Here is a 22,723-nt window from a genome sequence, read left to right as displayed (position 1 = left end):
TACTGCATATTATCAGCAATTATACATGAGTAAATTAAATCATTAATAACACCAGAAAATCAAATGATTCACACTTGCATGTGTGCATGTATTACATTAGGTTAAATATATCACATCTTGGGTACTCTTTGACCTCACTGATCAGCCATAGATGCAGGCTGTATGTCACGTACGCTGCAAGTGCAGCTCTCATACAGGAAATGTATGAGAGCAGTAAATGCAGAAAATATTCTTTCTTTAGGCAAATCAAGTTCTAATACGTTCTAATATATTTCCAGATGTTCTAGTGTCCATGTGCAGGTTCATACATTGTTATATACCATATTAACCTGTTGTACTGTACATTTGCAGAATTTGCAGATAAATCATCATCATTATTGCAGAAGTTCCTTGCCCTGGACCTGGAGAAAAATCTCTTGACAGATTCAGAGAAAGATACACTCCAGAAGCTTATACATCAGGTGAATGTCAAATAAATGTGATTAATAAAAGAAATTCAGGGCATACCAGACATGCCATGTGTTGTGAAATAGGGCATAGCAGTGGCGGCCATTTTCTGGTTCCACTTCAAAATAGTCAATGCATTTTTCCCATTGACATTTCCAAAAATATTTATATCAATTATTTTAAGCCTAGAATCAAGCCATCCAGGGTCCTGGTGAATCATGACCATAAAACATTTGATTCTGTGGAAAAACTTTTTTGAAAACTGCAAAACAAAGGGTATTTATTAACTATAATATATCATATAATTAAATATAAAATAAAAAAAAATCACAGAAAACAATGTTTTATGGTCATGATTCACCAGGACCCTGGATGGCTTGATTCTAGGCTTAAATCAATTGATATAAATATTTTTGGAAATGTCAATGGGAAAAATGGCAATGGGAAAAATGCATTGAGTATTTTGAAGTGGAACCATAAAATGGCCGCCACTGCTATGCCCTATAACATTGTAGGTTAAGTGATCATTAAGTAGGTTTTAAGTAAGCAGGATCTTGTGCAGCAGTGTGTGTGTGTGTGTGTGTGTGTGTGTGTGTGTGTGTGTGTGTGTGTGTGTGTGTGTGTGTGTGCGTGCGTGCGTGCGTGCGTGCGTGCGTGCGTGCGTGCGTGCGTGCGTGCGTGCGTGCGTGCGTGCGTGCGTGCGTGCCTGTGTGTGTGTGTGTGTGTGTGTGTGTCTGTGTGTGTGTGTGTGTGTGTGTGTGTGTGTGTGTGTGTGTGTGTGTGTGTGTGTGTTACTACGTAACTTCGATGGTCAGGTTCTGATAATAACTTCACAGGAGTCAAGAATCATTCTAAGCTTGGTTTATTAGGACAGGCCTGTCTGGGTTAGTAAATCGTTAGATGACCATCCACAGTGAGAGAGGCTTACATATACAATTCACTTCCACAAGCTCCTCCTTCCTACACATCAGTTATCCATTAAAGAACAAAACACAGATCATTAAGAACAAAAATATCATTAAGAACAAAAGACAGATCATTCCATTGTGGTCACTCTTGACCCTCTAAATTGACCTTTACTCCGGTCTAAGGCAAATTAACATTCCATGGAATTAGCTGGACACTGAGCCACTTCACCTAGACAACTAGACATTGTCTCAGGAACATCTCCATTATACTTCACAGATAAGGAAAAAAGCTTTAAACTATATAATTGCAATCAAATATACTACCAGTTAATAATACATACTAACTGTGTGTGTGTGTGTGTGTGTGTGTGTGTGTGTGTGTGTGTGTGTGTGTGTGTGTGTGTGTGCGTGCGTGCGTGCGTGCGTGCGTGCGTGCGTGCGTGCGTGCGTGCGTGCGTGCGTCTCTGTGTGTGTGTGTGTGTGTCTGCCTGTGTCCTTCCATCTTGGACATCACTGGACCGATTGAGATAAGCCAAGGAAGAACCTCCTATACCAAAATTCCTCATGAAGGCGCTATAACCGGGCACTTTCTTTTGGCCTATAACTCTTAGGCCCGGGCTACACCAGACAAAGAACTGCTCCACTCCGTCCGCGGAGCGTATGCATCGACCGTACGGCTGCCCACTATAATCAATGGAACCCGGCTACACCGAGCGCGAGAGCGCCACGTAGGTTGTGTGTAAGCTCCGTAGACATCTGCGAGTAAGCTCCGTAGACGTCTGTGCTTAAGCTCCGTAGACGTCCACGCGTAAATCCTATTTTTGCGTGAGTACTCTATTTTGACACGTGCGCGCGGGTCGTTGCTGTTGGGCAGAAACCTCTTATCTCTGTATTTTATGTTTTCTTTGAGTGCCCCACTAAGTCATACTACAGTGCCAAAAGTAGCAAAACTATCAGATCTTGGACATTATGAGGTTTCCACCCGACAATAACGATATAATAACAGATACAATATAAATATATTGGTATTATTTATATTGGTAACTAAAAGTCCTTTGTGCACCTGAATACAATCTATGTGACAGATGTGTTGGTGGGCTATAGCCTATGTAGCTCCACAGATCACTGTCCTCTTGCTCAATAGAGAATATATATTGTATATTTGTTGTATCACTCGCAACGTGAAGAAGGTCCTTCGCCAAAACGGATGTTTTTTTATTCTTTACATGTAACTTGTGATATTTGTTGTATAGCCAATTAACCATTAGCTACAAGTAGCCTACAAATGTACATGATAGGCCGACTTGAACTTTGCATCATGAGAAAACATAGATGTAGGCTAAAGCAACAGAGCCGTGTTGTTCTCGCTCTGTCCGACGACAAAATAATGCTCGCCGCGCTGTCACGAAAGAAATTCAAATAAATATCTGAATAATAATAATAATAATAATAATAATATAAATTAATAAAATGAAAGAAACTTGCTGGACAACTTTGACTTGTAGTTACATCTGACCAAATAAAAACATACAAATAAAATAAAATAAAACTAAACAAAAAACAGCAGGATAATTAATAGGCTAATGAACTAGATTTTCAGGCCGCCACGCGGCCTTCAAACCTAGTCCTATGTTGCGCAAATGAGGCACCCCAGGGGCCCCTGACCCTGTGTTCGTGCCAAGTTTGGTGCAGATCGGAGCAACCGTGCGCCTTGCAAGACTGCATGTTACGTTTGTGACGTCCACCCACTCTCCGCCCGCCCGCCATCCGTTGACCCTGTAGGCAATTTTAATATAGGATTGGCTAATATGAAAGAAACTTGCTGGCAAACTTTGACTTGTAGTTAAACAAGTCGAATTTTGGCCCGACATTATTAACACTGAATTGATGATAGATATTTAGCTGTGTTTTTCTCCTTTTTAGGACAGTATGTCATAGATATAGACAGTGTGTGGATGTTAACAACAAACACAGATACAACAAACACAGATCCGCTCCACCTGCGCTACCGTTCCGTTCCGCCCCCGGTGTAGCCGGGCCCCATATAGGCCCACACATTATATCGGTTTTAGTTAGATTTTTCTTATTCCATACCAATTGGCTATGACTGACTTCCAAAATGTGCGGGCTCTGGGTAGGCAACCCGGCCCGGCGAAACTTTATATTGTGGTCCTTTGGTGTAATTAAATCAAGTATATAAGTGGTTAATGATTGTAATGTGCTACCAAATATAATTTTGTCTCCCCACAGACTCAATCTGTGCCTGAGAAGTCCTCTAGGAATCGCCTGGCCCTTTTAATCACTAATGAGGATTTTGCTAAAGCTGACAAGAAGAGGCACGGTGCCAAGAAAGATGAGGAGAACATGTTAATGTTGCTCGAAGAGTGTGGATATGATGTGCAGAAATACACAAATCTCACTGCGGAGGTACTGTAGGCTTAACAGGGGAAGGGAATATGTCCAGCTCAAAGATTCATAGTGATGTAGTGAGTGATTGAATTCATATTTTGTTACAGGAGATTGACTCAGCTGTCAAGAAGTTTTCACAAGATCCACGTCTCTTCAGCACAGACAGCGTTTTTGTTGTCATCATGTCTCATGGGAAGATGGGAGCCATCTTTGGCAAGGACTGGCCAAAGAATAAGCAGGACGAGTTCCCCATTGAAAATATCTACACACACCTGGATGCAAAGAACTGTCCAGCTCTGTGGAACAAACCCAAAGTTATCATCATCCAGGCCTGCAGAAAAGGTGATGCTCTGGTTGCCATAGGAAGTTGCATAGTTGCATTTATGACCCAGCTTAGTATGAAAGTGGACATTATTGTGTTAAAATATATTGTCCTGGTTAACGATATGAATTGTTTTCTGTATAACTGAGAACTGGATTTAGTAAGTAAGTAAGTAAGTAAATTTTATTTATAAAGCACATTTCAAAACAAGGTTACAAAGTGCTGTACAATGGAGCATGATTAAACAAAATTAACACGATAACAACAGAGTATAAAGGAATATAAATAGAGTAATAAAACAATACAACAATGATTAAAACAAAGCAATTTGTCCATGAAAGTCAGGTAGAACTTCATGGGTAAAAATGCTTACGGAACAAATGTGTTTTTAACATCCTCTTAAAACCTTCAACAGACTCTGCATTTTTTAGGGCCAATGGTAGGGCGTTCCACAGTGTGGGAGCGGCCACTGCAAAAGCCCGGTCACCCTTTGTTTTGAGGTTGGACTTAGGTATTTTGAGAAGGCCTTTGTCAGAAGACCTGAGGGATCTCATATTGTCCTTAGGGGGCAGTAGGTCCGAAATATAAGATGGGGCCAGTCCGTGTAATGCTTTATAAGTGGTTAAGATAATTTTAAATTCTATTCTGGACCTAATTGGTAGCCAGTGCAGTGCGGCTAGTACCGGGGTTATGTGTGCTCTGCGGTTGGTGTTTGTGAGGATTCTGGCTGCCGTATTCTGAACTAGTTGAAGTCGGGATAATGATGAACGGCTCAGGGTGGTATAGAGTCCGTTACAATAGTCGAGACGGGAGGAGACAAAAGCGTGCATGATTTTTTCCAGGTCTTGAGAAGTGAGCATTGATTTTATTTTTGCGATATTGCGTAGATGGTAGAAGCATGACTGGGTAACCTTTTTAATATGGAAATCAAAGTTCATTTGATTGTCAAAGAAGACACCTAGGTTCTTTGCAGACTGTTTGACATTAGTTGCCAGGGGACCAAGGGACAGACGAATTGCATTTGAGCTAATCTCAGGGCCTATGATGAGGATTTCGGTTTTTATCAGGGTTGAGTTGTAAAAAGTTTTGTGCCATCCAATGGTTGATGCCAGTTAAACAGTCATGCAAGACTGTGAGTTTAGTGAGATCAGTTTGCTTGAATGAGAGATATATTTGTGTATCATCAGCATAACAATGATATGATATTCCTTCGAAGCTGTTAATAAGAGTGCCAAGGGGGAGCATGTAGAGGGAGAATAGAATTGGACCAAGTATGGAGCCCTGGGGGACCCCACAGGTCAGGGGAGCTGAGGAGGAGACATAATTGTCACAGGCGACAGCCACACTTCTCCCAGTCAGATAGGAGGATAACCATGTCAGGGCCGACCCGGTTAGTCCCGCCCACTGTTGGAGCCTATTAAGGAGGATGGAATGGTCTATCGTGTCGAACGCTGCGCTCAAGTCAAGCAGCAGCAGCACTGAGCACTCACCGACATCGGCTCTCATAAGGATGTCACTAGAGACTTTAAGTAGTGCAGTTTCAGTGCTGTGCTTCTGGCGGAAGCCGGACTGAAACTTATCAAATGTATTGTTCTGATTAAGGAACTGTAGAAGTTGATTGCAGACAACTTTTTCTAAGATTTTTGAGATGAAAGGGAGTTTGGAGATTGGCCTATAATTACTGTGAACTTGTGGATCAAGGCTTGGTTTTTTTAAGAGTGGTTGGATACTTGCGTGTTTAAAGTGATCGGGCACACACCCAGAGGATAAGGAGCTATTTAAAGATAGGGTAAGTAATAATAATATCCTACATATAACTTTAGGAATGTCAGTCGGTCTGTCTGTCTGTTCTCCTTGGTTCTCCTCAGTGGCATAAGCAATTGCTCTGCACTTGCACATGGCCATTGATCATTAGCAAATGCACACCGTGAGGGAGCCCTTTTTTCCTCTTCGCCGCTACTTTAATTATCAAAAAAAAAAGAAGAAGTTCGACCAAAACTTATTTTGGTGTCGATTTGCTTTGCCAGGTTGCATTTCCGGCCTAGAGAGAATCAAAGGAAATACAAACAGCTGTGACCATGCATATGTGTGTGTAGCCTGGGATCAATACCTTTTTCGGGTTTATGATCCGGTCGGGCGGCCGGAACCCGCACGAGAACCGGAATGCCTGTGTATCAACCCAAAATAATTCCACGCAATCAAGGGCAGCATACTTTTAGGGCCTACCCAATAAAATCCTTGATGCGGCGTTTAGCTTATCGGAATAGTTTGGTATATCTCTCCTTTATTCCAACTCGTAGCGACTGGCGAGACTAAACTAGTAGTTATATTCCATTTAGCATTTAAATGCTAACAGGGGGAACCAAAACAAAGCGATGCCGAAAAGCCGGAACCCACAACACCCGGAACCGGATTTTTTTTCTTCTTTTTTTTTGTGGGCGTGGCCATTTAATTAAATTTAACGAATACCAGGCTTTCCTCAGCGGTTGAAAGTTTGGTGACGCGAGGTTAATGTGTGTGTGGACTGCACCGGATACAGTTCCAGAGAAAGCGGGTGTAATGAGATTGGAACTGGAACACAAAATTAAGCTACCACCTACATAAAAATGTATGTTCTGTTTAATAAAGAGCTGGAGAGACAGGGAGACCCCTGTTACTGAACAAACACTCTATAGCAATAATTACAATCACAATATAGACCTTTAACCTTTTAACAAAAAACGTTTTGTTTTAACCAAAAAAAATCTATTACCTTACCTTAAGTGAGTAAAGTTAAAACATACGACATTGTTGTTTCAGAGAAGTCTGCGGTTGCACGTGATGATGATGATGATGATGATGATGAAGAAGAAGATGCTGTGATCGTGTCATCTTTCAACCTTCCGAATGCCACAGCCATGCACGTGGTGCGTCGTCCTGTTTGGGTGCACAAAGAAAAGAACTTCATCTCCCTCCTTTCTTGCACCCCATGTGAGTGTGCATTAACATATTTGAGGGAGGAGGGAAAACATCTATATAAGTCTTTATGATGAATAGAATTTGCTAGATTAAATCCTGGATCAGGTACTTAAATTATAAAATACTTACTATGTGATATCATTCTCTTATTTTATCCTGCAGATACTTCTTCCTATAGAGATACAGTTGATGGATCCTTTCTTATTCAGCACATTGTTGAGATATTCAACAAGTTTGGCCATGAGGATCACATTGAGGAACTTTTCAGGAAGGCAAGTGTTGCAAATGATTACAATTTCATAGTTTTTCATTGTGATCTAAAGCTACAGGAGTTTTAAATCTTAAACAATTAGACAATCTGGTAACATCATTAACTACACGATAACTGTATAAGATGATATTCTAAAATAATCTTAAACATGCACACTAGAAGATTTTAAAAGTATGGTGCATCACACACTACAGAATTTTATTATGATTATCGGACCTCAATGTGCTGTGATCACATGCACATGCGGGTCAGATCTCCGTCTACAGATCGATTTCCATCAAAATGAATTGTTCATGTGATTTATGTCTGTGATCTAGTGAATTGGGGCCTGTCTCTTTAAGAACAGATTTGGAGCTGTGACTTTGCGCTTATATAGGCTAACAGGAAACTATCAGCTACAGTATTTAAGCTTGTGTGAGCATAGAGTTATTACAATATTGTCTCCGCCAGGCCGAAAGGCATGGCCTGAGACTATGTTTTGCACCCTGTCCGTCCGTCCGTCCGTCCGTCCGTCCGTGTGTGTGTGTGTGTGTGTGTGTGTGTGTGTGTGTGTGTGTGTGTGTGTGTGTGTGTGTGTGTGTGTGTGTGTGTGTGTGTGTGTGTGTGTGTGTGTGTGTGTGTGCGTGCGTGCGTGCGTGCGTGCGTGCGTGCGTGCGTGCGTGCGTGCGTGCGTGTGTGTGTCCATCGCCCCCTCCGTCTGTGGACAGCGAATCTCTGGCACTGTTGGCTTGATCGCAGTAAAACTGTGCACACACACTCCCTGGATGCCAATTCAGAACCTCTGCCCCAAATGTTCACATGGGCCTGTTGTAGCGCCACCAGGAGGCCGCTTTTTGCGGCCTCTCTTTTGTCAAGTGATCAAGACGGATCCTTCAGATTTTTTTACATTCCAGCCTTAGTGGCAAATTCCGAACATTGCTGGCCCACACTAACCTACCTGACCAGGCGGAGACCTGTGCTCCGAGGAGCACTTTTTCTAGTTTTTACTTGTTTACACTAAATAATACAACATTAGTGTCAATCTAATTATTAGATCATGTATGTATGTTGATAGACACCTGCAAAATTAATGGTCAAGTTCAGTGGGCTTGGCCAAGGCGTGGAATGTATACTAATGGAGCTGCATTTCTTCACCGTTAATCAAGAGCTTTAGCTTTTGGTCACCAGCATGCAGTAGCAAATTTGCGGTGGCAATGGACGAATGGTCCTTAGATGCCTGGTAAGACACATTATATAGACATTTGTGTGTATGTAATGTAAAACATGTTTGAAAATTATCTTGGCAGCTCTGATCGTCTGTGAGCAAATTGGAGCAGATTAGAACTTTGAATCGCTCTCGCTAGCGGATAATCTATTCTAGCCCAATAATTGCTGATTGATTGATTGAAGTACGTTATTTAGAAAGACATGGAAACAGTACATGGAAGTACAATTCACAATACAAGGTCCTCTAAACTGGATCGCTCATAAAAGCACAATGGCTTATTTAAAATGAGATCCCCACGCACTCAAATAATGATGCTCATAATCTAGGCTGCGGTAGGGAACGCCCTCCGATTGTTGGGAGGGCGTGCGTTCCCTAACCCACATGTCCTCGATTATCCTGTATAGTGTGACATGGCATAACAGCCAACTAACTGCAATTATGAACAATAATGTTATCATATTATAACTGCATGTATCATCTGCTCTAGTCAAACTACTGTACCTTTCATACACTGTTTTAATCACACAGGTCATGTACCACTTTGAAGAATTTGAAAAAAGAAAACCGGTACCCAGCAAAGAGAGATGCACTTTAACTCAACCATTCTACCTTTTCCCAGGTTAGTGTGACACAACTGGCCACTCAAACAGACATATTTTAACCACATTAACTTGGGTAAAGTTTTGGATATATATATATTTCCAAAGACCAGAAATAGATGATCCAGAATCTGTGAACTTTTAGATCTGCTATTTTCACTATTTGCCGTATGACATAATATAGGCCTAGGGCATGTAGTGGTCAAATGGAATTTCCATATCATGATTTTGTTTTATAGATTGTAAAATAATGTATTTTATCATACAGGCTATATATTGTATAATATAGATGAAACATTTTTTTCCAGCAATCAGACTGAGACCAGCTGTCCTACTGCTTGTTTTTGCAATTTCAGTTGAACATTGTTGCCTTTACTTTTCATTAAGCAGTCAATCTGATCACAAACCATTGAACCATTGGGTTTTTCACACAATTCTTATGTGTTTATGTTGCCTTATTTTCACTAGCCTGCATTCATTACTGCTGTCAGTAAAAGTTTAAGTTTATTAAAAATAAAAACGCTCCTTCTCCTTCTCCTGGTGCGCATCGACTTGTGTTAATGACGTTTTTTGGTTACTTTTTGGTTAATGTTTGTTCAGTACACTGCACGCTGGGAAAGACCTAGCCGGTTGAGTGTCTAAACGGAAGTACCGGAATTACCGGACACTTTACAAATCTGTTTACATTCTCTGTGAATGAAACGAGTGTTTTGATTCGTCAAAAAAGATTGTTTCCGAGGGAAATACGTCTGACGGTGGTCCCGCCCCTATAGACACTCTGTGCATTAGGTCGTGACCAGGCTTTTCTCTTTGCAAATGAGTAAAGGCTGGGAACAAGGCCAAGTACACTGCCATTAAATTACCACTCATTGTACATCAAATTACGAAAAAATATATACTGCAAAACCTCTCCATGCCAGCTTGTGAGCTTGTAGATCGGCAATTTTTGCTTTAAAGGACAACTTTGTTTTTTTACAACCAAGGTTTATGTTTTAGATTGTAATTAAAGTAAATAAAAGATGAATGTTACATTTTTTTAATTTACTGCTTTCTATAGTTTTAGCAATTTTCGCGATTTTTTTTTACAGTGGGCGGGGGCATTCTGTCCGGTGGCTAAATATGTCTTTTTTTACACAATAACCCAGCATTTTCTTTATTATTATTTACAGTAGCTCTTCTAGCCCCCAATAACTCACATCTGGCCATCAAAGACCACAGGACCTTTTTTATTGTGTAAAAAAGGCATATTTAGCCACCGGACAGAATGCCCCCGCCCACTGTAAAAAATATCGCGAAAATTGCTAAAACTATAGAAAGCAGTAAATGAAAAAAAAATAACACTCATCTTTTATTTACTTTAATTACAAGCTAACATATAATCCTTGGTTGTAAAATACCAAAGTTGTCCTTTAAAAAATAAAAACCCATTTTGAAAGATTCTAAAAATGCTATTAAACATTGTGACCATTATCATCTTTTTATACTAATTATTTGTGAAGTCAGACTATGTTATTTATGGGCAATGTATTTTGTATGTTTGCTAGCCTACTGGAGTGATCTATTCAAATAGATTTATAAAAAACTAGGCTTGATCTTATTGTAAGTCGCTTTGGATAAAAGTGTCTGCTAAATGACCGTAATGTAATCTATTTTTCAAAGCATGCAATTCAATATAATTTAGGAAACATACTAGTTTAATCTTCTTAATCACCTAAATATTCTATCTTTAGTAAAATGTACCTTACAACTGTACTTGGTACGCTCTTTTTTCACTCTTCACCCACTGACAATCTACAAGATCACATCACATTGCAACGCGACGGGTTCTGAGCTTGTAGATCGGCTATTTTTGGATAAGGTTCCCCCAGAAGTTTGCAGGGGTTCAAGTGTTTAAGAGAATCAAATGCTTCCTGTTAGTTTATATTTTTTGGTAAAAATGAATACTAAATGTCACTGTTACTGATTGTTGCATTACATATTATGCTTACAGTGAGTATGAAGAATTCTGTTACATTCATTTATATGATGATTTTATAATTAAGTTTAAGTGAGCAGTGGTTAGTGAATGTAGCCTATATGTTGGGGGTACTTACACATTCAGTTTATCCACTATTGCCCCCCCAAAGTATTCTCTCAGTTTTTATCCATCTATAAATTAGCTTGTTGATTTACCAATTTTATAATAATAATTAATGGCAAATGACATTTAGTAGTACTAGTAATTCACAAACATCTCTGTGGAAGGTTGCCATGGTAACACCAATCTTAAAATCTGGCACCAAAACTGACATGTCAAGTTACAGGCCCACAAGCATCCTACCAGTGATATCAAAGGTGGCAGAAAAGTGGATTGCCAAGTCAATTATCAAACACCTAGACAAATAGGCCACACCCCACTTCATCCCATGCAGTTTGCGTTTTCCTCCCACTCCACCGAGTAGACAGAATTACTGATGCTATACCTTGTGGTTTACAGCTGTGGCACCGTCCCCGGAGGCAAAGACATGTGAAATGTCCAAAACACTCATCCCCTGTACTGATGCATTCCTGAAGGAGAATCTAAAGAATAAAGAGGTAAGTACTTCTAATAAAAATGTAAAAGCCATACCAGGCATCTCATGTGAAATAATGTAAATAAGACGTGCATGAGAAGCTTTGTATTGTAAGTATACTACTGAGTTGTGCTCATAAAATAGAACTTATGCAGTACTGTTAAGGTTATGGTAGCATCTCTACACTCTATAGATAGTTTTTTGAAGATTATATTTGGTTTCACAAATATGGGTTGGGTAAAAAATGTATAGAAGGAGAGATACCCTAATAGCCAACATTTGGTGTTGAACTCTTGTTGCATAATTTCACCTGTTCAAAAAAACATTTTCTTCACAGATTTACCCTGTGCGTGAGAAGTCCTCTAGGGATCGCTTGGCACTTTTAATCAATAATGTGAAGTTTGCTTCTCAGAAGACGAGGAATGGTGCTGATAAAGATGAGGAGGAAACTTTAATGTTGCTCAAAGCGTTGGGCTATGACGTGGAGAAATACAGAGATCTCACTGCGGAGGTACTGTAGGCTTAACAGCTGAAGGGAATATGTCCAGTTCAAAGGTTCATAGTGATGTAATGAGTGGTGATATAGTGATTGATTTAATATTTTGTTACAGGAGATTGACTCAGCTGTCAAGAAATTTTCACAAGACCCACGTCTCTTCAGCACAGACAGTGTTTTTGTTGTCATCATGTCTCATGGAGAGATGGGAGTCATCTATGGCACAGATGGGAAAGAGTACCCCGTTGAAAAGATCTACCCCCACCTGAACAAAGACAACTGTCCAGCTCTGTGGAACAAACCCAAAGTTATCATCATCCAGAGCTGCAGGGGAGGTGATGCTCTGGTTTCCATAGGAACCATTCCTTGTAGTTGCACTTTATGACCCAGCTTAGTATGAAAGTAAACACATGTGACGACAGATGTACTGTAAAGTACTAAAATATCTTAAGAGACACAATGGGCCTCATTCACGAAACATATTATGATCATAAAATGCTTGTGTGTTTCCATGAGCAAAATCATCATTAACTGAATGTGATATGCTCTGAGATGGTCGTACATGGCAGAAAACACGCATGATGCCACTCATGGAAAATCAATTTCGTAGTGCCATGAATCTCAAACTAAATGTCTATTTGCCCAACATTTGTCAAAACATACAGTATAAAAGAAAAGAAAGAATGATGTCTGTTAATTGATCTATTGCTTGTTTTTGAAGTAAGGATGCAAATTGGGCTTATAGGCATGAGGCACATTTCAAACCATTTTTTATTGTTCAGTACTGATGGATTCAGAACTGAACATAATTATGACACTCAAAGTGTTTGTCGTCTCTGCAAGTGTGACCACAATTTGGTGAATTGATTACAACTATCATGGTCCTCTACCCAGGGACCTCGCAAGTCTGGAACAATCTGTGTGTCTTCCGTTTAATCCATGTGATTGGTTCAAACAACTGAGATGCACACAAATCAAGGCTTTACACACCCTTTCATGAATCCAACATTGGTCTTTGGAGTTGGCCTACACTAAAATATAGTCAAAATGTAAGATGAGCGTTGTGAATGAGATCCATTGACAAAATGTTCTCTTATATCTGTTGTCCTGACCAATAATATGAATAATTTTCGATGTAACTGAAAACTGGCTGGTTAGATTTCAGTAAGTAAAGTTAAAAATAGGACATTTTTGTTGCAGGGGAGCCAGGGGGTGTACTTCTTGATGGTGATGATAGCGATGCTTCCGAAGATGGTGATGAGGATAATGACACAGACGGTGAGAAGACCATAGAAAAGGACTTCATTTCCCTCCATTCCAGCACCCCGCGTGAGTGTAAATTTAACATATTTGCTAGTTCATTAAAAAAAACGACTTAAGTCTTAATGATGAATAGAACTTGGTAAATTAAAAGTCGTTTTTTTTTGTTAAAACAAAACGTTTTTAGTTATGAAGTTAAAGCTCTATATTAACTCTATATTAAGGGTCTCCATGTCTCTCCAGTTCTTTAATAAACTTAGAATACATTTTCAGGTGGGTTGCCAATTTCATCCAAGAGAGAGGAGACATTTATCTGCTTCAGTTTTATAGTGTTCCACTTCCAATTTTGTCCGTTCACTATTTAGTGTCATCACTTCCGTTTTCACTTATTCAGTACCACTTAAACCCTCTATACTTGATAAAACAGACCTTTAAAGAGCGCATTTGGTACGTTCTTATTTCACTCCACACAAAGCGATTCGCCAAAAATATAGCCAATCTTTTACATTGGCAATTTTTGGTAAACACTCCACCAGAACAGGGATGCTGGGGATTCAAGTGGTTAACAAAAGTGGCATTTTAAGCTTCAAGCTTATTTAGATTTTTAACGATAATATCTTTAATTGACACAATAATCGTGACATGTTATTTTCATATGGTCCCATCCCTACACCCTATAGACTAGTATTTGATCAGTAGCAGGGGTTACTGAACACACTCACACAAAATATACATTGCCTGCCGCTGAAATCTTCTCGAAATCGTCTTGTCATGCTGAATGTGGACAGTACAGAATATAATCCACACATAAATCACTTTTGTAGTCCGTTTAAGTGTTGTGGCTGTTTTCTCCTCCATCTTGTATCACTAAGAAAATGTAGCCAATGAGAGCCAAGTGTTTGAAACCCATCTTTATATTTTATCCTGCAGATACTCCTTCATATAGACATGTCAGAGATGGATCCTTTCTTATCCAGTACATTGTTGGGATATTCAACACGTTTGCCCATGAGGATCACATTGAGGAACTTTTCAGGAAGGCAAGTGATGGAAATGATTACAATTTGCAGTCACCTAACAGCAATTATGAACAATAATCTTATCATCATATAACTGCATGTCATTTGCTCTATTATCTGTCAAACAACTGTACCTTTCATACGCTGTTTTAATCACACAGGTCATGAACCGCTTTGAAGAAAATAAATTGGAGAAAATAAAACAGATGGCCACCAAAGATAGATGCACTTTGACAAAACCATTCTACCTCTTTCCAGGCTACTGAGACACAACTGACCATGGTTTAAACAGAAAGATAGAAATGGAATGTCCATATCATGCTCCTTTTGTTTTATAGACTGCTTACAAGTAAAGTAAATGTGTAGGTATTGCTGATGTCATATACAGGTAATTGCATAGTAAACTAGCACAATATATAAAAAAATATATATATAAACAAATAGGCGACAAGAAGGCATACAAGGAAAGAGGAGTCTTAAGGGGTGGGGTGGAATCTGAAGTGATCGGTGCGAGTGGGTGAGGTAGAGTCTGAAGAGGTGAGTCAGACAATGGTTTTGAATTGGGAGTGATTCAGCAGTTCTGACTACATTAGGTGTTTTAGGGAAAGGACGAACAGACTTCCTGTGTAAAATGATGAAAAACAGAAAAAGATAAATAGCATATAATCATCATAATAATCATCAGCATATAAGTGGCTTAGTAAGTATTTAGGTGTTCGGCAAAATTATTACGAATATTAATGCTGTCAGACTTTATTTTCAAACATTTTGTGTTTTTTTACTTACCAGGATCTATAATTGGATAATGTGCAGTAGTTTGCAGCATTTTGCTTCTATCCAATTTCTTCCTTGACTTCAATTGTAAAATGATAAGATAGACTGCAGACAATAAAATAAAAATTAAATTGGATTAAAGACTAAATTGTAAAAAAGGCAGTTGATTCAATTTTCTTTGGTTCAATCTTAAAAGGTGATGATTTCTGATGCTGAATTTGTGGTGGTGGTGGTGATGGCATTCTATGTATCAAGCTAAAATAAATGTTCTATTTTCAACATGAATACATTAATAAAGATTTATGTTACTCTGACTGTATTTGTACAGGTGTATACATTTGAATCAATTTGTAAAAATGCATTAATGAAAACCAACTCTCAGGAACTCACAACTTGGATTGTTTATCAAAGCAAGAGCATCATTAAAAAAAGATGTGGATTGATGAGGGCATCAAAATGAGTAAACTAAGCATAATTATGACATCCTACAAAGGGCACATAGGCCGGAACAGAGTCTTGTGAAAAGGGACAGGACTACGGAGGGCTTGTACTTGTACGGTTATCGAACACAACTCGCTGCTCTATGAGCTGGGTGTGTATTTCAGTCCATGTGTTAGTATATAAACTGTGCAAATAAATAACACATAGGCTTACATACAATACAAATGAAATATAAACTCATGATTAGGCTACTGTTACTATAATTCATAATATTATGATTAAAGTGAACGGCTAATACAGGAATGACAGGATTAGTTTGTGAAGTATTCATTTATTGTATACTGGTCCAATCATTGACCAGTATTTCGTGCCCATCCTTTTGTTTACAGCAACACTAACAATGTAGCAAGGCGGTGACAATCCCCTTTAAGTACCATTTCTTTTTCATTAAGTGCATCAGTTTCACATGCAGGATCTGTAATAAGCTACGAGATAATGGGCCCTCGGCAGCGCAGACTTGTAAAAGGCCCACCCAGCAGGTACACTAACTTGCAGTCAACATCGCAATAACTATTTTCAACTGCAAGTGTGTCTAGGTCTACAACACACATGCATGCTACAGAACGCCAGCACCATATTAACACACCTGCATCTCAACAGGATTTTAGAGATTCCAATGCTGTTTTGCACTTGCTTTTTTCATGGCCCTCTAAAGTCCTACAGATAAACTGGCAGGATAAAATGTATCATGATGGTTTCTTTCTTGTAACATCTACAAAGTGAATGTTTAGGCTATTCCTTGAGTTTCCAGGAGGACATTTGGGGCTCTGTTATTGACATGAATGACTAAGCACTGTAGTAACACTGTTAAGATATTAAATACAGTTTATTATTATAAGCCCGTGGGCCTTTGAAGAGAAATCCAAAGTTGTTAACAGCAACAACACAGATTCTATAGAGCACCCTGAGCTCTTTGGCCCCTGGGGCTGGGCCCGTGGGGTAATCCACACCTGGCAACATACACTGTATGAAACAAAATGTGTAGAATGCTTCTTTGGGCGCAGCTTTTACAAAATTTGCTTTAAAGAAGGACAGTTGAAATCAATGATGGTGCTGGTTCATCATCGGCACCAGGGGTTATGTAATGGAGGGGAGGGGGGCACAATTTTTCATCAGTTTCATTGAGGGCGACTGCACCGCATATGCACGCATATGCACGTCTTTTTGTTTCTCTCCACGCCCAAGTGAGAGTCTATAGTTGTCCTGCAAGGCTCATCCCCTTGCTGAAGCTGGAGGCGGACCCCAGCTTCGATGTGTATGAGAGCACTTTTTCAAGTGTGGGTGTTCAAACCATCACAGAAGAAAGGGCTCTCTTTGAAGGTCCCTAGCAAATGGAGTCAGCTATGTATTGTGCAGGCCAAACTTGCTGAGAGGATGCAACTGAGGATGTATGGTAGTCCTCCATCAGGACCAGCTGACACTTCACTGGCCCCGTAGGCCTACTACTGAAGAAGGATACAGAGATTACCCATTTATCAGCTTCAATTTTATACTGTTCCAGTTCCAATTGTGTCTGCTGATTTCTTTGTTCCATCACTTCCAATTTCACTTGTTTATCCTGTATGAGTTCTCTCTCCTGATTGCATGACATTGGTATCCCATCCCGAACATGTACATTTCTGTTTATTAAAGAGCTGGAGAGACAGGAAGACCCTCAGCTGTTGACTGAACACCTTTCCCTAAAGCTTGAATTCATCTTTACATAGTGGTTGTAGGGCTTTTAGTCTGACATTAATTTATGGTCACATTTCTTTCTCAAATAAAATGCATTTCAGAAAATATAGCTTGGCTACTTAACTAAACAAGACAAATGTGCTATATCGCCTCACCACCACCAGGAGTCAGCCATGTCAAAATTATGAAATACTCTCTTGAAGTACGGTGCCTAAAGTTCATCTCAGTACCTTAGTGACTATTAAATAATGATGACCACACAATTATAACCCACTTACAATCTACGTTTATCGTTATACTTATTCTTAAGTGGTAATAACTGAAAATACCATAGCTTTAAATGACCCAGTTTCATAGCATTAATGCAACTTGTGTCTAATTTTTTGTTAAAACATTACATATATTTAAAGCCACACAATCAAAACAACGACTCAATGATTAATGAAAAGGTTAATGAAAGATAGTGTAACACTAAACCTAATCTGAATGCGTACCACGACAAAAGAGAATTAAGCCTAAAGCACTTAAAGGAGCACACCATTTCCAACCTTATCTTCATATACTGTAATTGGTCTCACTCCTCATTAATGCTAATTATAAGATGGCCCCATTTCTGTCTACTCTTTCCTGGTCAAATATTACTCAACTTCAAGTGAAAGTTGTACTTGAGTTAAAGTACTAGAGTACTTACTTTAAAAAATATATAATATATAATAATAGAATCAAAACTCCAAAAATGTACTAATATAATTAAGTACTAAAGTAAAAGTACGTAGTTACTGTCCACCAGTGGGGTGAAGCAGTCATCATTCATTACTGTAAGTATGCAGGAAACAATGCGAGCCGAGCTCCATTAATCATGCATGTCTGACAGAGAGGCAACCGCAAGGTTAAAGGTGGAAGCGCTGCTGTGGGTGCGTGTGTGTGCGCGTGCGTACGTGCGTTACGACCTTATAAGGTCTAGAGGATATAGAGGCGTAACATATTTCAAACCAGTCAGGGTCAACCAAAAAAGTGTACAATATATTAATTAACTTTGTCTTAAATTCACAAAGGGATAAACAAACAAGCAAAAACGTCAGGGTGGCCAAAGCCAGAACATCCTACCTGAAAAGAGAACAGTCTAAGCTACACCAAAACAAAAAGTACAATCTAAACTCCCTACCTAGAAAAACAAGGACAAAAAGGGGGAACAAAAAAATGGCGGCACACCCCTACCAGCTTCCCTGCTCAGGAAAAAGGTTTGGGAATATGATTAAGACTAGCTTATATTAGAATTGTCTATACTTTAAACACTCAGTATTAAAGGTACCTTCCGCACCAAGCAGGAAGGTATGGCACACAGCCTACAGACCTATTAAACACTAGCTAACTAGACAAAAAAGGATCAGCAGCATGTGGTGTTGCAATGGTAAAAGAAGCTTGTGGGTTGTTCTTTCCAGCGATTTATACTGGCTGGTTGATTTGGGGAATGAAGTCCAGGTGAGCCCCAATCTCCACGCCACTCCTCCAATCTCCTAGGCCACTCCCACCTTCATTCATCATGCAGCACTGAAACTACTGACAGAGGGTTAGACACACAATCACTATGGCCATATAGGGCCGTAACAGTGTGTGTTGTACTATGCTCGAGAGGGAATGTCCCCACAACTAAAGTCGAATTTGAGAACTATTGTAAGAGTCTGACGACCAATTTTTCCTGATCCTCAAAATTGAAAGGATATAGAAATAAGGTTGTTGTTGTTTTCATTTCCTTTCTGTTTGTTCATGATATTTTCTCTTCCTTAGAAATTTTGTATTTTTGATAAATATAGAAGCTAGAAGGTGTAGGACTAGATAAGTGTTACATTTATGATTTTCTATTCCCTTTTTGTGCACTCTGGAGTTATTAGTATTTTATTATTTTGACTTTCTAATAATACATCTTTTAACTGCATCCGGAAAAAAATAAATGAAATAGAAATGGTTGTTTTATGGTAAAGTTTAGTGGTTATGTTTTGGGCTTTGTTCTGCGGACACTGTAACCAATTGTGTCGTAGCTTTCCTGAATCGTGCAGGCTAGTTGTATTGATAGACACTATTGTATACTTTTTTTCTGTATTGACAGTGTTTCGTATTTTCTTGCCTTAGTATTGCTATACGACAGTTCTTTCCTGCTCTGTACCTGTAACTCTTAACTGCTGTGCTGCCTCTGGGCGACTGAAATTCATCAATACAGGTGTCTGTCTGTCTGTCTGTCTGTCTGTCTGTCTGTCTGTCTGTCTGTCTGTCTGTCTGTCTTGCGATGCTTTGTGAGCTTGTAGATCTGCTATTTTCAAACAAATCTTGAAAAAAAAGAAAGCGAAAGATTATGAATATTTTCTGAAACATTTAAACAACACAAATCTGATACAGGGGTTCCTGGCACAAATATATTTGTAGATGGGTGTGTGTGTGTGTGTGTGTGTGTGTGTGTGTGTGTGTGTGTGTGTGTGTGTGTGTGTGTGTGTGTGTGTGTGTGTGTGTGTGTGTGTGTGTGTGTGTGTGTGTGTGTGTGGAGGGGGGGGGGGGTCCGTGGACAAATACATCTGGGGGTCCTTGACATGAAAATGTTTGAGAACCACTGGTTTAAACAACAAGCCCAAATAAGCAACTATACCTGTTAGAGACAAGCCAAAAACCTGCAACTACCAATAATTTACAAGCAACTTTACAGAAAAACAAGCCCAAAGTTGCTTATAATATGTCATGGCAACACCAACGTTCTCCTGTGAGGAGCTCTATGTTAGTGATGCATATCGTTGCTGTCGGGCAGAAACCTCTTATCTCCGTATTCTAACTTTTTGTGTTTTTTCGTAAATTAATGCCCTACTTGATCACACCACAGCGTCACACAAAAGCATCAAAGGTAGCACATCTGCACCATATTATCACTTCCTTCACAGGTGTTACCAATGACACCCTTATTAGGACCCTTACGGGTCCATTTGGTTCCATTTGTACACTCTCAGAGTTACACACCCGCAAAGGGCCATTTGGAAGCCCAGGAGGGTCCCTGGACCCCAACTGTAGACCCACTGGTGTAGCAGAGTGTTTCCAGTGAGCCAACATGCACAATATCAGCACCCTGACTCCGTTTGACCAGAATGGAACAGAGCCTTCATTAGTATCATTGGTAACACCTGTGAATGTCTTCATAATATGGCTGCTGTGAATAGAGCCTATTACAATTATAGCAGTTCTCAAACATTTTAATTTCAAGTACCACCATAACTCTGAGAGTGTACAAATGGAACCAAATGGACCCGTAATGAAGGCTGCGGACCCCATCTGAAAATATTTTGATAAGATTTGTGCTTTGAAAATCTTTCACAAATATTCCAAAAGGTTCATGTATTTCTTTTTCAAGATTCTTCTTTTTCAAATAACCAAAATGGGAGAAACGAGATCTCCTTCTGGTGTTGTGCCCATGGACATCACTCACTCTAGATAAGTAGTTTGACAGGTATCTGGGCAGTGGGCACTGATCCTCTCTGAGTATCTTGAAGACCAGACCCATTGAGAGATGTTTTAATCTGCGTTCTACCTTGAGCCAACCCAGATTTGTTTTGCACCAAAACCACTCCTTGGGCTAAAAACAGCCCAATCTCAATGGGCTTTTTACACAAAAAGTATACATGGCTATGGCCGTTTTTAGCCCAAGGAGTGGTTTTGGTGCAAAACAAATGATTGCAATGGATTCAGAATCATAAAAACACCCTAGTTTGACCCCTCACATGCTACTTAAAACAGAATTAATTTTTGATTTGTTTTTGATTTTTTTTAACCAAGGTTATGGTGGGTACCCCAACTTTAAGGAGCTGTCAAAAATTCTCCTAGGGATACTGAATTTCAGTCTTTTTGAGATGTGTTACTAGACACCTTTACAAACACATTGGTGAAGATCGTTTTTGGTAAGGAATTTATTCCAAGATTGGAAAATATTCTGCTAATATCCCCTGACTACAAAGTGAGCTGGCGATACTTTTCCCTTCTTGGGTTTACCCACGACACAGGTGTAGCTGACAGAGCTCAGAGTCAGAAGAAGCACTTTTTTTTAGAAGCAGTGTTAATGTCTGAAAGCACACAGAGACTGACTGTATGAACCATTTTACCAACATGAAACTCTGTCTCAACCAAGTACTGAATGGCTCTTCCTCTCCTCAGCTGTTTACAACACTGTAAAAACAGAGGTTACTGATGTGATCCTAATGTATATTAGAATGTTTACAACACTGTAAGGAGAGAAGTGTCCCTGGCTAGTGGTTACAGTAACAACTGGTCCCGGTTGCAGCAGTAACGTCATTGGTTACTCTGCGTAATGATATCATCACGCAACTACGTCACAATGTCGCCATCACAATGACTCATATCATTTATAATGAATCGTCAAACAAACTCACAAGCTCATAGCGCGGCACTGTGCTGCGCTATGAGCTTTGTAGATCTGCTATTTTTGAATAGCCAAAGTATAAAATAATGGTTAAAGTGGTTACACAGATAGTTACTTTGTAGACCACATTCCCGGTTATAATGGGTTAAAATGAGATGTGTATGAAGTTATTTAGTGAGGGATGTGTAAAGTGTATGTTAAGGGTGCGTTCCAAAAATATAGCACTGAGCGCACTGGCCAATACAAACTACTAGGCGAGTGCGCTCGCTGTGCGCATTTCCGAACGCACCCTTAAGAGACTCTATGAGTGCATGCCACGCAAAAGGGGAGGGATATGATAAAATGTACGTGCATTGTGTGTGAATTTGTGAATGTAAAGCACATTGTAAAGCTCTTTGAATAAAGGCATTATATAAACCATACACTGTGAAAAATACGTAAAATAAAACCGCACTATATGTGCTTCAAACAATGTAGGTCCTGTTGTTTCTAATAAATACAGTACTTTCAGCTAAATCAATTTAGTCTCTTATTGTTAGATGTAAGACTAAAAGTAACGGTAAACAAGAAACATGAATCCAGGATAATTGTTAATGAATTGTCAATGAACAACATAGATTACGTAATTGTAGATCCACAGAAATGAAGACACAGCTTTTACATATCTGTTGCAATTTATTAAACAAAATATGACCTCAACTTTCACTGGATATTACTGCCAGGTGATATGTATTACAAAAAAGAGAATATCACATCTCTTTTGGGGTATTTTGGTATAATAACTCAGATGTGATATTGATATTAATTATTAAAGGTGTTAAGGGAATATATTCGGGAATATAACTGGCCTGTGAATTGTCAAAGATCTTATTAAATGATGTTAAAAAATAATAGATTCATACAGTCAACATAGGA

The 22,723-nt window shown here is 39.3% G+C and overlaps 2 protein-coding genes across 2 annotated transcripts; both read left to right on the top strand.

The window, feature by feature from the left end:
• Positions 1-3,474: 3,474 nt before the first annotated feature.
• Positions 3,475-11,562, top strand: LOC311038001 (caspase a-like; the record flags this gene model as incomplete). Its single annotated transcript, XM_084047297.1, has 6 exons — positions 3,475-3,489; positions 3,606-3,782; positions 3,872-4,106; positions 6,886-7,056; positions 7,207-7,316; positions 11,533-11,562. The coding sequence occupies 6 exons, from the start codon at positions 3,475-3,477 to the stop codon at positions 11,560-11,562; spliced, it is 738 nt and encodes a 245-aa protein (XP_083903423.1).
• Positions 11,563-11,632: 70 nt separating this feature from the next.
• On the top strand, positions 11,633-17,051 carry LOC311038000 (caspase a-like; the record flags this gene model as incomplete). The annotated part of the gene is made up of 6 exons (XM_084047296.1): positions 11,633-11,695; positions 12,011-12,184; positions 12,285-12,504; positions 13,370-13,498; positions 14,360-14,473; positions 16,909-17,051. The coding sequence occupies 6 exons, from the start codon at positions 11,633-11,635 to the stop codon at positions 17,049-17,051; spliced, it is 843 nt and encodes a 280-aa protein (XP_083903422.1).
• Positions 17,052-22,723: the final 5,672 nt, after the last annotated feature.

Source organism: Gymnoscopelus microlampas, assembly GCF_963454915.1.
Source record: "Gymnoscopelus microlampas genome assembly, chromosome: 21".
Classification (NCBI taxonomy): domain Eukaryota; kingdom Metazoa; phylum Chordata; class Actinopteri; order Myctophiformes; family Myctophidae; genus Gymnoscopelus; species Gymnoscopelus microlampas.
This window is presented reverse-complemented; position numbering and strand designations above follow the sequence as displayed.